The 16,566-nt window shown below is 28.1% G+C and overlaps 1 protein-coding gene across 1 annotated transcript in view; it reads left to right on the top strand.

Moving 5' to 3' along the window:
- Positions 1-408: 408 nt before the first annotated feature.
- LOC100208834 (WD repeat and FYVE domain-containing protein 2) overlaps positions 409-16,566 on the top strand; it is a 28,803-nt gene continuing 12,645 nt past the window's right edge. The window contains exons 1-4 of the mRNA XM_065788509.1: positions 409-763; positions 932-999; positions 10,828-10,901; positions 15,173-15,227. Coding sequence (XP_065644581.1) covers positions 615-763; positions 932-999; positions 10,828-10,901; positions 15,173-15,227 — 346 coding nt within the window. The 5' untranslated portion in view covers positions 409-614. The remainder of the gene's footprint in view (positions 764-931; positions 1,000-10,827; positions 10,902-15,172; positions 15,228-16,566) is intronic.

Genomic DNA, 16,566 nt, shown 5'->3' with positions numbered 1-16,566 from the left:
ATTTATAAGGTTTTTTTTTTTTGGCTAACACATTTTTATATAAATGGTCAATTTTTAAACCAATAAATGGTCAATTTTTAAACCAAGGTTGAAGTTCAATTTCCAAAAATATATAAAACATAAATCACTCTAAGGAAGATACTTAAATTTTGAGTTTTTCCTGAAATTATCAGAAACACGAAAAAAAATTTTACGCTAGAGCTGCAATATGAATGGGGTATTATTAGCCTAAATTTAAATTTTCTTTAAAATTTAGATTAAAATTTTCTTTAAAATTTAGAACAATTTTATACTTTATTTATGTAACATATTTATAAAATAATTGTTATGTAACAATCAGTCACAAAATAGTTCCCGCAGTGGGCGATAAAATGCTCTGTTTTTTGTTATTTTTTTATTTCCTTCAATACGCCGCTCAGGGCGCGATTTAAAAGGGATACTTCTCTAAAGTTACTTTTAATAATTCGTCTAAAGCAGGGTGAGCTAATGAATGAGCTAAATCGAACGAGACTCGTCTTAATATGTTTATCAAAAAAATATTTTTTAACAACGCGTTACTGAAATAACTTGATAAAAATCATTTTATTACGATTAATACAACTTTAAAAAACAAAATGGCAACAGACACTAAAGCAAGTTCTGTTAAAAAGCCAACTAAGAAAAAACCAATTTTAATTAATAAACTAGAGTTATCTAATGAAACTATCCACATGGCACTTTTTATTCCACACGAGGAAGCTATTATAACAGTATCTTCTGACAAGTAATACTTAAATACCTATAATGCATTTTTAAGCTAATTAATTAAGTTATTTGTTTGGTCAATTTATTATTTAGTTGTTTTATTTATATCTTGTTTATCCTTTTTATTGATCGTCGAGTAAAATATTATTGTTTATTAGTACCTTGAATTGCATTTTTTTTTTTATAGAACTGTTCGTGTTTGGATTCAGAGAGATAACGGTCAGTTTTGGCCAAGCATATGTCATTATATGCAAGGTATTATAAATGTTAATTAACATTTTTATTCCTAAATTGGGAAGTTAGAAAAACACAAAACTCTTAGTTTTAATTAATATCTTCTTTTAATTAATATTTAATAAAAATTAAAAGGTAGAATAATAATTTTACTTATTATTGTGTCTTTAAATTTTGCATATATAAACTAAGGATGTATATATGCAAAATTTAGTATGAATATGAAGTAAAAATGAAGTATATTGATATTTTGCATAATATATACTAATAATTTTGCATACTTCATAGGATAATAATTGTAAGTGAAAAAATTACTTTAATAAAAAAAAGCTGTGTAAATGAGATTTCCAAAAATGTTTAATTTGTTTTATATTAGTATGTAGAAATACTTTTTCAGAGATCATTGAACATTACTAAACATAATATGATTTTAAATTAACTGATGTGAATACAGTAAGAAGACAGCATAAAAAAAAAAAAGAAGATAATTGAGTGTATATAAATTGTGTAACAAGTTTTATTTAAAGTAAATATATAAGACAGAGTATAAATAAAATTTTGTTAAATGAAAGAGATCTAACAAGGTCAAGTAAAGGTCAGATAAAATCTGGCAGGGTATTTCAATAAATTCTATTATCAAGTCAATTAGTAAAACTGGTATGCATTATAACCATTTTTTTCTTTTAAATTATATAACCTTAAAAATGGTTTTCAGACTATTAGTTGTTAGTTCATTTTAATCATGTCATGATCATGTTCATTTTAATCATGAGTCATCATGAATTTTTAAATTGCATTCGACAAAATGTTGTTGTTTTTAGGAGAATACTGTGTATGTAGATACAATTTGTCAAAAAGCAATCTTGAAGCAAGCACTTCATATTTTTTGGTGAAGAAATGGGTGCTAAGAAGTTTGTTGCTTTTGATGCCATTGTTGTAAGACTATACCTATCTTTTAAGAATAGTAGAGATCAGTACTCTTTTGAGAATGTTGTTCACAAAAAAATTCATTAAATTGACTTTTATGCGTTCTGAACTTTTTGAAAGAACTTCTTGATTTGTTTTATTTGAATCTGAATCCTAAATGACTAGTTTAAAAAATTTTTTTTATATAATATCACATATGTAATCCCTTACCCTCTGTAATCCCACTCTACCCCCACACTTGTTAGTACTTTTAAAAAACATAAAAAAAAGATCAATAAAAGCCTTTTAATATAGGGTACTTACGCCAATTACTGGCCACATTTTTACAAGAAACACCCGTTACAGAAAAATACTTAAGTAAAGGGTGTTTTTTTTAGAGGTATAGAACTTTAAATTGCAATAAAACAACGATGGATTATTCGATTGACAAGAATTTTTTTTTATTAGAAAGATAATCTTGTGGCATTACACTTTAAATATAATTTCTGGCATATGACCGCCACGGCTGGCTTGGATGCAGTCCAATCTGGACGTCCAATTTTCGATGACTTTTTCCAACATTTGTGGCCGTATATCGGCAATAACACGGCGAATGTTGTCTTCCAAATGGTCAAGCGTTTGTGGCTTATCTGCATAGACCAATGAATTTACATAGCCCCACAGAAAGTAGTCTAGCGGTGTTAAATCACAAGATCTTGGAGGCCAATTCACAGGTCCAAAATGTGGAATTAGGCGGTCACCAAATGTGTCTTTCAATAAATCGATTGTGGCACGAGCTGTGTGACATGTTGCGCGGTCTTGTTGAAACCACAGCTCCTGGACATCATGGTTGTTCAATTCAGGAATGAAAAAGTTTGTAATCATGGCTCTATACCTATCACCATTGACTGTAACGTTCTGGCCATCATCATTTTTGAAGAAGTAGGGACCAATGATTCCACCAGCCCATAAAGCGCACCAAACAGTCATTTTTTCTGGATGTAACAGTGTTTTGACATACACTTAAGGATTATCTTCACTCCAAATGCGGCAGTTTTGTCTGTTGACGTAACCATTCAACCAGAAGTGCGCTTCATCGCTAAAGAAAATTCGCTTATGAAAATCGGGAACAACGGCAATCTTGTTTTGGGCCCATTCGACGAATCTACGCCTTGCTTGGTGATCGTTTGGCTTCAATTCTTGCACGAGTTGGATTTTGTAAGCACGCATACCAAGATCCTTCCGCAAAATCTTCCATACAGTGGATGGACACAGATCCAATTCCTGTGCTCGATGGCGGATAGACTCATTCGGGTTTTCTGCAATGCTATGCTCTACAGTAGCAATAGCTTCTTCTGTACGCACCGTACGGCGTCTCTGGGGATGCGAGTTATCAATAAGAGTAAACGTGGTGCGAAAACGTTCCATGGTTAATCGAATTAACTGCTCTGATGGATGATTTTGTCGAGATTAAAATGGACATAGAGCGCGATACATATTCCGCACAGAACCATTATTTTCAAAATAAAATTGAACTATTTGCAAGCGTTGTTCAGGCTTGAGTCTATTCATGATGAATTGCCAAACCAAACTGAGAATAAATCACTTGTCACCTGTTAAATCGGTCGCCATCTTGAACAGTAATGCCAACTTAAAGCTACCTTTGAAGCCCTATCTTCAAGCTTTGCATTATAATCCTCCTCTGAGGTCAGAACAAAAAACTTTAAATTAGAGTTTTTTGAGTGTTTTTTTGTTTGTTTAATTTGTGGAGAAGGATATGTAAGAACATCTGAATTTTTGTCTGATGGACAAGATGAATTAGCAAATGGAAATGGAAGATCTGTTAATGTTATGCAAAAAACTTTTTTTTTAACATTTGAATCTAATGATGATTCGATTACTTTCACTTCTTCAATACATATATCAGTATTAATATTCAAACCCAGAGTATTGTCTTGAACAGAAAAATCAATAAATTCATTGTCTTGAAGACAAGTTAATCGCAAAGCTGTTTTCTGATAGATCAGACAATAATGGAAGGTTGTTTATTGTTGAAATATTGCATACATTTTGACCTGGGACAGCATCTGAAATTATACTATATAAAATGTTTGGGATATATGCCTCTTTAGGTATATCATCTGGATTAAAGGGATAAATTCCACAAGCTCTAAATCCTGAGCGTATATTTGTGTCAGTCATAGCATATTTCCATGCTTTTGAAAATAAACCGCAAAAGTTAGAATGCGAAACAACTACACCTGGGTAGTCATTCATCATTGTTTGGCATTCCTCAAAATTGGCAGTTTTCAGTGACTTAAAAACTGTTCTGTCACAAAGCTGCAACCAGTTGCTGGTGTGAGCTGGAAGCTCGACAATTTCAATTTGGTTTACGATAGCCAGCTCAATCATTTCAACAAAATTGTGTGAGTCATATCCATCTAGGATTAAAATCTGTGGTCTTGCTGAGCCAATATTTGGAAGGAATGTTTTTTCAAACCATAACTCCGCAATACCTCGTTTTGTCCAGCCCCAGTCCAGACACACTCCATGTTGCTCCTCTTGGAGCATTTTCGGTATCAAAACCATAAAGAGTTCGTACAGTTTTTCCTTCCCCTATTATATGAGGTGGTATGACTTGACCAGCTGCACTTACGCAACATATAACAGTAATTGTTTCCTTGTTGCCACTTGTTCGACTCTGAATATATTTTGAGCCTTTCCTGGCAACAACACATCTAGGTTTATGGTCTAGTTGCATCCCTGTTTCATCCATGTTCCACATTCTGGTTTGTCCTGTAAATTCTTACTTTGTATCAGAATTTCTAAAGAAGTAAAATATTTGGAAACCTTTATCCTATCCATACACATGTGTCATATAGAAGCTGTAGCTTCTGGACAACGAAGACTAACACAACTGTGTCTCTTTTTAAGTAGTTGCCACCACTTTTCACTAGGTCGACCATTTTTAAAACTTATCTTATGTTTTTTAGCAAGCTTAGCAGCATAAGTGATGTTTTTTTCCCAAAACCGATTCCCATTTGAGCACGATTGCCAGCATAATCAATTAGTTTTTCTTCAAGGTCACCTAGCATTGGCTTTTTCCCTGGTTTCGCTCCAATTTTGGACTTTCCAGAGATTATGGTTTGCAGAGTCGATTGCGGAACTTTATATGATACACTTGCTTTCCGTTGAGACATACCTGATGCAACTGCATGTACTGCTAGTTTCATGTTATTCTCAGTCCATAGCATGCGTTTTTTTATTATTCTTGTTGAAATAAATGGTTTCATGGTTTCATATAATATTATTATTTATTAAAAATAAAAAAATAAAAACATACATTCATAAAATACTTTTAGGAAAATCATATATTTACTTTAATGGTGTATTTTTATTGAATCAACATTATCAGAATATAATTAACTATAATTATAATTAACTAAAACTTTCTGAGTTCATTCTACTTTTAAAGTAACTTTAAAATTAGTAACTTTAAAATGATTTTAAAACTAACTTTAAAATGATTTAGCATTTTACTTTTAAAGTAACTTTAAAAGTAGAATTAACTCAGAAAGTAACTTTAAAAGTAGAATGAACTCAGAAAATCGGAAATTACTTTAAATGCGGATTTTGTTAATATCTTAACTTAACTTTTCTCACACATGAATAATAACTGTGAGAAAATCCTATATAAAAATATGAAACTAAAAAATTTTATACCTGATACCATATTGGCCATGGCCAGTAAATAGATTAATTAACCGGCCAGTAAATGATTTATTAGAAAAGGATTAATCTAATTCAGTTAAAACATTATATGTGAATCACCAACTAAATACTTTTGTTTCAAAGTGTACATAAGAAATTTATCTTTTTTTTTCCTTCCTGAATGGACTGGCACAAATACTTGCAACGCACAAAAAAATGAATTTAAGAAAACGACGCGTAAAATTGTGACATTTTTTATGTTTTTGACATTTAGTTTTAGCGACTAAAATCTTCTAGAACTTTCCTGAAATTGCGATATTTACTAAGTTTTAATGAAGTCATTGAGTTTAAATAATAATATAGTACAAGTTGTGCCTTAGTTTTTTATGAGAAAAGCTTTTAAAAGTGGCTAGTAAATGGTTAATGGCCGTTAATTGGCGTATTTACCCTAGTCAGAAAAAAAAACTGAAAAAGTTGAAATTTGTTTCAGACTTTTTTTAAAAAAGTAACTGTTTACTAAATTTAGAACATTACTTATTACAATAGTGCTTTAGAAAATATAAATTTTATGTTCTGAAGTTAAAATGTTTATTTCAAGTTGTGGTTCTTGAAAGTATCAATTCAGGAAAAAAAGCTCTACCATTTTATTATACCTTTATGATTTATTATGAATGATGCATGAAATATTTCTAATAAAATTTTTATAAAAAGATAAAGATGAATGATACTAATGTTGATGCTACTCAAGCTTCTATATTAAGCTATCTGAGTTTCTATCTTTCTTAAGAAATGGTTGTTGTTTGTTTATTTAATTGTAGTCATTGATATTTTTTTGTTTAAATCATAAAAAACCCTGGCATGTGTTTATTGCAATGTTAATAATACAAAACGTTCATTTTTTTTTTTAGTTATATTCCCTTTTAGAAATTTTGTTTCCTTTTGAGCCATTTTGATATGTTTTGTAGATTATTTTTTAGATGTCTAAAGGGCTGGTTTTCTATTTTTTGGGGCCCGGATGCAACATACATTTTGGTGGCCCACAGATATAAATAAAGTTTTATACTGTAAACTTTTTGAATTTCTGAAGAAGGTCGAAAAAAAAAAGTTAACAATAAAAGATAAAAAATAGAATAACAATCAAAAACAAACTATCAGATAACACTCTCTTAAGAAGCTTAGAAATTTTTTTGACTCGATTGCATGTCATTTCTGTCCTAGCCTGATATTTAATGTATATATATATATATATATATATATATATATATATATATATATATATATATATATATATATATATATATATATATATATATATATATATATATACACATGTGTGTGTATATATATTATCAGGCTTGGGCAGGAATAGCGTGTGATCAAGCGTTATTGTTGACCACGCAAATGGTTGTTTTTTTTTGACAACTTGACAACTGTTTATATGTTTTAGAAATGATATTAGAAATGTGCTGAAAAAAAAAGCTAAACTTAAACTAAGAAGAAAATTAAAGAAAAAAATAAAGAAAGAAAAAACAAAACAATTCCTAACGAAAAAGATAATATGTAAACACTAAAATAAAACACAAAAAACTTGAATTGGAAGTGAAAATTACTTTTAGTTTAATTTTATTTTTATAATTATTTAGTTTTATTTTTAATTGCGTTAGAAATAAATTACTTAAAAACTTATCTGAAAAGTTTTATTAAAGTTACGCAAAACACTTTTACAAATTACTTTTAATTATTGTTGAATGAATGAACAAATTTTATTTAAATTGTTAAAAATGTTATATATATTATTTTTTAAATGTATAAACATTTATTTTTTTTTAAAAAAGGTTTTAGTCTTTTTAAAATAGTAATTTTTAATCATTTCATGCTCTGATTAGTAAGTGAAGTTTAAAAAAGGTTTTCAACAATTCTTTGTAAAAATAGAAACGAAAAAAAATTAATTATATAGCAATTAAATCATTTCATTACAACAGGAATATTTAATTTAACTTATTCATTATTTAAAGTAACTTAAAAAAACAATCTTTTAAAAGATTTTTAGAAAAACATGGAAAAATAGTTTCAAACGTTTAAATTTATCATAAAAAATACATGCCTACATTAAAGAAATTAAATATAAAATTTTTTGTGAATTTACACAAACAAGTTTATTTTAAACAATTGTTATAATTAATATCTAATTTTATTTAAAGTTTTTCACTAAATAAAAGCTTTAGAAAAATGTTCTTTATATTCGTTCAATTCAAAATACAAACCACTAAAATTGTAAAATTTAACAGTTACCTAAGATTTAATTGTTTTTTTTGAAAAGATTTATGCGCAAAAGTTTAGAAACAGTATCGCTTCCTCAATTAAATTAAGTTTTTGTAAACAAAATTAAAGTATAATTAATTGCCAAAATGTTTGTAAAATTTGATGATTAAATTATTTAGTGATCTTTTTAAAGCATGAGAAATGCTAAGCCAGCCTTACTCTGGAAGGTCTAAAGTTACTATGAAAATGGCTGATAAATTATTAATAAGGTATTCCTAGAATAATCCTCGCAGCAAACTGCTGCGTTGATCCAGTTAAATATTATTTATGACAAAGTAATCTATATAGGTGCCGTCCAGTTTGCAAAAGATCATCTCAGTTGGACAGTTAATGACTGGTCAAAAGATCATCTCAGTTGGACAGTTAATGACTGGTCAAAAGTCCTGTTTTTAAAAGTAGGTATGTCAGAAGTCCAATAGTAGACAGACTTGGACTTCTACAACAGCTGGCAATTAGTTTGTTGGTTGGTTTTAACCAACACTATTTATTTGCTTTGATTAAAAAATGTTGGTACAGTATTTCTCAGGATGTTCTCATTAATTTGGTTGATTAGATTGTCGTTGACGCTGTTTTAAAAGCAAATGAATGTCACTGTTTTAAAAGCAAATGAATGTAATTTTTTAAACTTTATCAAAAATTTCAGCTTTTTTGAAATAAATATGAAACAAAATTTTGGTTAAATTTCAATGTATCATTAAATTTTATGATTTTTTGGTTTGTATTTTGAATTGATGTCTCTATATCTCGAACCTCAGATAACTCGAACCTCTAGTAACTCAAACTACTTTTGAGTTCCACTTGAACCCTCACTAATATTTTCACATAAAAACAACTCAATAACTCGAACACCTGTTAGCTTGACCATTCGCTAAGTTGAACCATTTTATTTGTTCCTGTGGCTAATATTTTTCTGATGACTCGAATTTTAGAACAAAAATATAAAAAAAAAACCACAATGAAACCCTTGCATTGCAATGTAAATGATAATAATAGTTTGATAGTTAAGTTTAACGTATAAGTTACACTTATGTGCATTTCAATATTATAATAAAATTTGTTGTGTTTACATTTTATTACGACTACTGTTGCTGTAAAGAGAAAAATGAACACAAAATAAATTAAAGAAAAGTACATTGCTTTTAGGGAAATTGGAGAAGGATTGTTTAAGTCTCAGGTTGCTATAAAATATGGCATTCCATAAAATATGTGGTCAACATGGATCAAAAATAAAGAAAAAATTTTCAAATGTATAAAGATGCAAGGGCACAAGTCAAAACGTATGAAAATTAAAGTAGGAACATTCTTAAATTTCGATAATCTTGTTTTTAAATGGCTTTTAAATGTGAGGAGTAGAAGCGTGGCAGTATCAGCAACAATTCTTAAAACAAAAGCCAGAGAACTTGCTGAAAAAATTAATATAAATGGATTTCAAGCATTTGATGGTTGGCTTGATCGTTGGAAAAACAGGTGTAATGTTTCTTTCAAGACAGTATGTTGAGAGGGTCACTCTTGTACAGCTGAAATGACCATGCCATGGAAGGAAACAACTCTACCTACAATTTTATCAAAGTATAAACTTGATAAAATTTATAATGCAGATGAATTTGGATTGTTTTTTTGTATGCAACCTAATAAGTTACTAAATCTTCAATCTGAGGCGTGTAAAGGGGGAGAGCACAGTAAAACTTGTCTTTCAGGAATGGTCGCGGCAAGTGCAGCAGGTGATAAAGTTCCTATGTTTGTAATAGAAAAATCAAAATCCCCTCGCTGCTTCAAAGGAGTTAATCACTTACCTTACAGATACAGAAATCAAAATAAAAGCTGGACGTATAGCGTACTGTTTGAAGAGTGGATACAAAAAATGGATACTAAGTTTACAAAAGAAAAGAAGAAAGTATCGTTCAAAATAGATAACTGCCCAGCACACCCAGCAGTTGATAATCTAAAATCTATTGAGCTCATTTTTTTACCACCGAATACCACATCTAAACTTCAACTAATGGATCAGGGAGTTATACACTCTTTGAAAGTTTATTAAAGATCTTTGGCATTGTAAAAGCTGGTCGTAGCCATTGATAAAAGAAAAGATCTTCCTGTTTCTCTGATTTTAGATGCAATGAAAATGCTTGATCTTGCATGGCAAAAAGTGAATACTTCTACCATCGTTAATTCTTTTGCAAAAGCAGGAATTTCCGAAAATTTCAGCAGAAATCTGTCCATTCTAATAAGGGCAATGATTCCTTTAAAGAGGTTCAAAATCAGATAGAAAAACTTGATAATTTTTACCCTCCAGGTACAACAGCTAAAGATGTTATTTTTGCAGATGAAAACTTAATTAGCACAGTACCTTTGAACAATTAATAGAAGAAGTTAAAAATGCAGCAAGTGAACATGATGGTAATGATGAGGAAGATAATGATGATAATGCAATCGATCCAGTTTGCCTAAAAGGCTAGTGATATTCAGGAGGCACTGCAAGTTTTGTATGACTATATGCCCTTAAAGATTTTCAACAAAAGCTCAATGCAGCCTCAATTATATTCAATACAGACGTTTCTTCAAAACTAAGACAGAGTGACATTTTTTAGTTTATAATGTATTATTTTTATCTTTGAGATTAAAACTTTTGATAACTTGAATTGCTTTTACTTATTGGCAAAAGTTTGTGTAATAGAATGCCCTGATAACTTGAACTATTTTCTAGGTCCCTTGGAGGTTCAAGATATCTGGTGTTCACTGTAATATAAAGCACATGTGGGAAAAAAATTCAGCTCATTTAAAAAAGTTTGTAAAATGTTATGGGGTAAAAACTGAAAAAAACTTCAGGCTCAAGTAAATTTAAGGACTGAAATAGAAAAATTGCATTCATAATGTATATGTTGTATAAAATGTTCTTCATTTAAATTTTAGAAGTTGGTCTTTGTCTGGACTTCAATAAGGAAAGTGGGAAAGTTTTTATTGGTCAAACAAAAGGAATGATACAGGTTTTATATATTTATAATATTACTTAGTCTATTTTTTAATAATTTTTAAAATATATTTTATATATATATATCGCTCTCACCTACACTCCCCTAAAACATTTTATGAGTGCAATTTATGGCTCTCGCATATAATTTTTTCTCTCAAAAGTATTACTATCATTGTAACTGATAGTTATATTTGTTATGTATTTATTCTTGTCACTTTACAAACATATGCTTGTAACAAGTATAAAACCAAATTTTGTATTCAATAAGCAATTTTTTTTAATGAATAAACAGATAGCTTATGCAAAAACAAAAATTCTTGGAGGAGCAGCTCACATGGCTCACTATGTTTGTTTTAGGAGAGCTTTTCTCTGCTCTTGCACCCATTTATTCCCGTCAAGGCCTATTTTATATATATATATATATATATATATATATATATATATATATATATATATATAAATATATATATATATATATATATATATATATATATATATATATACACTCTTGCATAGTCGTTTTTAAGTTTTTACCATAAAATGTCAGTTTTAGGTTGTTTTTTAAAAAAAAAATTATTTTAAAGATAAGAAAAAGTTTAAAAACTTTATTTAAAAAGTTTTTTTTTAAATTATTTAATAGACTGCTCTAACCAAACCCTCGGTCAATGTAGCAGCACTTTGTTGCGAGTCAGCTTATAAGATAGTCAATGTAGTAGCACTTCCTTGTAGCAGCAGGCTGTAAGATAGTCAATGTAGCTACACTTCTCGCATGTGTTACAGTAAAAAAATAAAAACATTCAGAATGATCATCACAATTTGGGATTGCCTAATTTGCCATTTGTGTGTGTATATATATATATATATATATATATATATATATATATATATATATATATATATATATATATATATATATATATATATATATATATATATATATATATACAGCCCTCAGTATTAAGGTTGGCATTTGGCAATGCTGACCCCAACTGCCAACCTAGAAGTGTTTGACCTCATTTTATGTTATATGGTAAAACCTTTTTTAAATTTTTTTTGCCAACCTGATGCCGACCTTTAACAGACTAAGGTCCTTATTTTTGATAATTCCAAGGGCTGTATATATATATATATATATATATATATATATATATATATATATATATATATATATATATATATATATATATATATATATATATATATATATATATATATTTATACATACATACATATATAATAGGGTGACAATTTTCTGCACTTTTTAAACTTTTTCCAAAAAATACACTGTGTAAATACCTTTTCTCTATATACTAGCTTATATTAAAATTTTAGCTTACAAGGATCATTACTAGGAACAGGTAGATGTATCCATTACTAGATCCATTACTAGGAGCATGTAGATGTATTTTTTCAATAATTTGAATATTCATCATTTTTTGCCAATATATACTAACAAATATATGTAAAAAAGCATAGGTTAGTTTGTATAATTACTGTTTTATATTATTAGTATTATTAACTTTGATCTGAGATAATTAACGAAAAAGTTAAACAAACAATGCATGTGTGCATTTATAACAATATAATAAATAATAATATCTATTTCAAATTAACATAATCTTTCTCATAAACATTCTTTAAAATCTGTTTTCAATTTTCTCAAACAACTAGCAAAATGTTTTGTCACTGATCCTCAGAGTGTGAAGAGTTCACAAACTTTTGTATAAGTCCAATGTTTCTTTCAGAACAATCATTTGTGACACTAAGGTGTTTAATAAAAACAACAAATTTCTTGTACAAGGGTATCAAGCCTAAACCTTCTTTATTCTGGCAAACTTTCAACCAAATTTTTGTTTCCTTTACTAAGTCCAAAAAGGAGGAGTTTTAGCTGCAATTAGGCCATCTTGAGTAATTTCTTTATTGACAAGGATTGAATGGTACATTGAGTACATGAATGGTACATTGATAATTTTCTTTTTTTTAGCGTTGTTTGATGTTTTTTTATATTCATCCTCATGAGAATTATAATTAGTATTACATACCATCAATGCCAGATTTGAAAGATCTACAATAATAATAACAAAAAATGAAAATGAAAAAGTACATTTACCAGGTATGCGGAGTCCCAAAAAGGACTCCAGATTTAAAAGTCACAAAAAGATTACTTTATCCTAGTTTTTGGTATCCAGGTGCTCTAAAAATATAAATAAGTTTATGGACTACTAATAGGAAAAAAATTAAGACTTTTAGATTAGAGGAACAATCGTTTTTTGAGCCCGGAATCCTTAGGTATAATGGCGATAAGGACTCCAGGACTCCGAGCTTACAAACAATAAGTTTCAAGTCATTAAATCTCATGAATTTTTTTATTATAGCACATAATAAGTCAACAAACATGTTTAGAGCTTCTGGACACTACAGACTTGGAAAAAGTAGAGATATAAAGCCGGAGTCCTTTTGGGACTCCGCATCGCTGACATTTACAGATTATTCCATAAAGTAATATACAATATGCATGTGAAATGTACAGTTTAAATTTTTCATGATAAAAATTACCTGATTCAAATATCAATTTTATCTCATATTAATATTTTCAATCAGCATTTTTAATTGAGGGTTTTCTTCTAAATCTAAGTAATCTTAGTTCTTGTCATTATGATATTGGGCTTCTCCATTGGCCTCTATTGACATTTTTTTCTCATAATCTGTATACTTAAGGTATCTCTCTTGTCTACGTTCAACCTCTGCTTCAAGTTTTTTATCTATATGCCCACTTATAAACTGTTTTTTAGCATTTTTCTGATCTTCCAAAAATGCTAAATCTTCCTCTTTACTCTCTATGTTTCTTGACATATATGGACTGAGTTGTATAAGCTCTTTAATGTTAGGTTTTCCAATGTCAAAAAGAGTCTCCATGATTGATTGAAATTCTTCAACAAACTTTTCTTTGGTGTCCTTTTCCTAAACTAATAACTTTCCCTTGGTCATTGATACCGATTTTTTGCGAAGTTACACAAATTTTGATAATATTTTATCCTCTCCAATAATATAGTTTTTAAAACCACAGGACTCCCAGATGTTCACTATTTTTTTTAAGAAGATACAAATCTCCAATTTCCTGATAACACATTGTTTTTCCTATGCATTTCATGTTAAAATTTGATCCCATAGGACAAGAAAAGTTATTGTAATTACTTTTGAATCGTTTTAATCTACTGCTGATTAAATATTGATAATGTCATAGAAATAACCCATTAGTTAGAAGCTGATTCAGAGGTAAAAAAGAAGTAGGATATTTAAGAAGGTAAAGGGGCCTCCTACAACTGACATTCAGTTGTCCAACCCTCAGAATTAGGGTCGGCATTTGGCAATGCCGAGATAACTGCCGTCCTGAAAGTGTTTGAGGTTGGGAAAAAATTGCCAACCTCATTTCTATGTTTTATGGTAAGACCTTTGTATTAAACTTTATTTGCCAACTTGATGCCGACTTCTAAAAGAATGAGGTCGGCAAATATTTGCCGACCTCATTTTTCCTAATTCCTAGGGTTGGATGTCTAATATGTTTTCGCCTTCTTTTCAATATTTTTGTCTATATATTGGCAATTACATAAATAATGTTTAATGTTTATTTTTTATTCATATTTAATTCATTAAGCATAAATAATATACTAAATAATACCTTTAATAAACCTTACCTAAAACTATGTTTACTGCCCCCTTTTTTTTATATGTGCAATTTTTTATTAGTGGTTTTGTTTAAAAACAGTTTTAAAATGTTCAAAACTACTGTAAAACGTTTTGCAATAAAGTGTTATTCTATTCATTGAATGAAAAATTAAACAATAAATTACATTTTAAAAATGATACATTTTGAAAATGATAATTTCAAAAATTTTCAAAATGATACATTTTGATGAAATAAAAAAATATTGATGATGAACAAAGAAAATTTTGAAATAATGGTTAGTTGTGAAATCATCCGATTTCTACATCTAGCACTAATACTAATCCTTAAAACCAAACCAAAATAGTTTTAATATCACTGAGGGGTGTAAAAAAGAATTAGTGCATTTTTATTTTTTAATTTTTTTTTATTTTGCAAAATATATATATATATATATACATATATATATATATATATATATATATATATATATATATATATATATATATATATATATATATATATATATATATATATATATATATATATATATATATATATATATATATATATATATTACTGAAAATAATCTACATTATTGATCTTCAATCATAATTTAGGAATATGATTTGTCCAATGATTGTAACAAGCTGGTCTTAAGGCGAAATTATTCAGGTAAAATATTAAGTTAAAAGTAAGTATTTTTTTTTTTTTTTTCATTTTCAATTTATTCAACTCTAGAACTAAGAACACCTGATATTTAAAAAAATGTTGACTAGCTACTTTAGAGCAAACAAAACATTTATCCCATAATGCTCGAGATACAATTATAGTTTTAGTATTGTTAATAATAATATAGTAGTTCAATAGTGTTTACAATATTATTGTTTTATGGTTGTTTTTTGTTTGTTTTCTAGTTGTTAATAGTAAACTATTATTATTATAAATTTTTTAATAATAGTTTTGTTGTAATTAATAGTAAACAATTGTTATTATAAATTTTTAATAATAGTTTTGTTGTAATTAATAGTAAACAATTGTTATCAATAATACTTGATAGTTCTAATAAGTAACTTATTGAAAGTCAGATTTTTTGACAATTGAAGGATTTTTAAACATCATAGTTTATGCTTAACTAAAATAATGCAGATGCATGTAATGTTTACAAAATAAACAAGCGCCTTGTAACAAGTTTTGCTTGGTGTATATATACTTGATAGTATGGTTTGAATTTTAATGCTGGATTAGTTGACTTAAATAGCTTACAATGTCAAGGCTAAATTATTAATTAAATACAAGGTGAAAAACAGTAAAAATTAGTCAATTAGTAAAAAAGTGTAATAATGTAAGGTTCATTTGAAAACATCCAACTTAAGGTATTCTAAAGCTCTTTTAAATAGTGAGTTTAGGATCAGAGAGAACTCTCTGAGTAATTAACTGAGATCTATCAGTGCTTTCCCAATAATTAAATTGAGTTTCTTCTTTGTCAATTTTATTCTCATCTAAAAACTTTTTTAAACTATTAAAACTGTTAAAAAAACTTTTAAACTATTGGACATTTGTCTCATCTATAAATCATGCATTTTTTTATCATCAGATAATAATTCTGCCATTAAAGCTTTGTTTCTAACATTCCATATTGTAAATGCTGTTCCATGAATAGCATTTACAATATTGACTTTTAGATGATGTATACAAACACATAATTTTAACCAGGCATAATTTTAAAATATTTATTTTCTTGAAAATTTTTTAACTAAAACTGTAAGGAAGTCTGTTATTTTTTTTTTTTGCTTATTTCATCAGTAAGAATCTTATTTTCATTTTTAAGTTTACTAGCATATCTTTTGAGATGTTTATAAACTTCAAGTTATTCTGCACCATTTTTATTTTTCAACTGTTTTCTATTTTTATTAAAAGGAATATTTTGATTAAAACAAAATAAAATGTATATCAAGAAAACTAACTTTTTAGTTTTAGTTGAAGCTCACTGTCTCCATCTTAGTGTGATTTT

The sequence above is a fragment of the Hydra vulgaris genome, chromosome 01 (genome assembly GCF_038396675.1).
Source record: "Hydra vulgaris chromosome 01, alternate assembly HydraT2T_AEP".
NCBI lineage: Eukaryota > Metazoa > Cnidaria > Hydrozoa > Anthoathecata > Hydridae > Hydra > Hydra vulgaris.
Note: the sequence above shows the minus strand (reverse complement) of the source record. Positions and strands in the feature narration are given on the sequence as shown.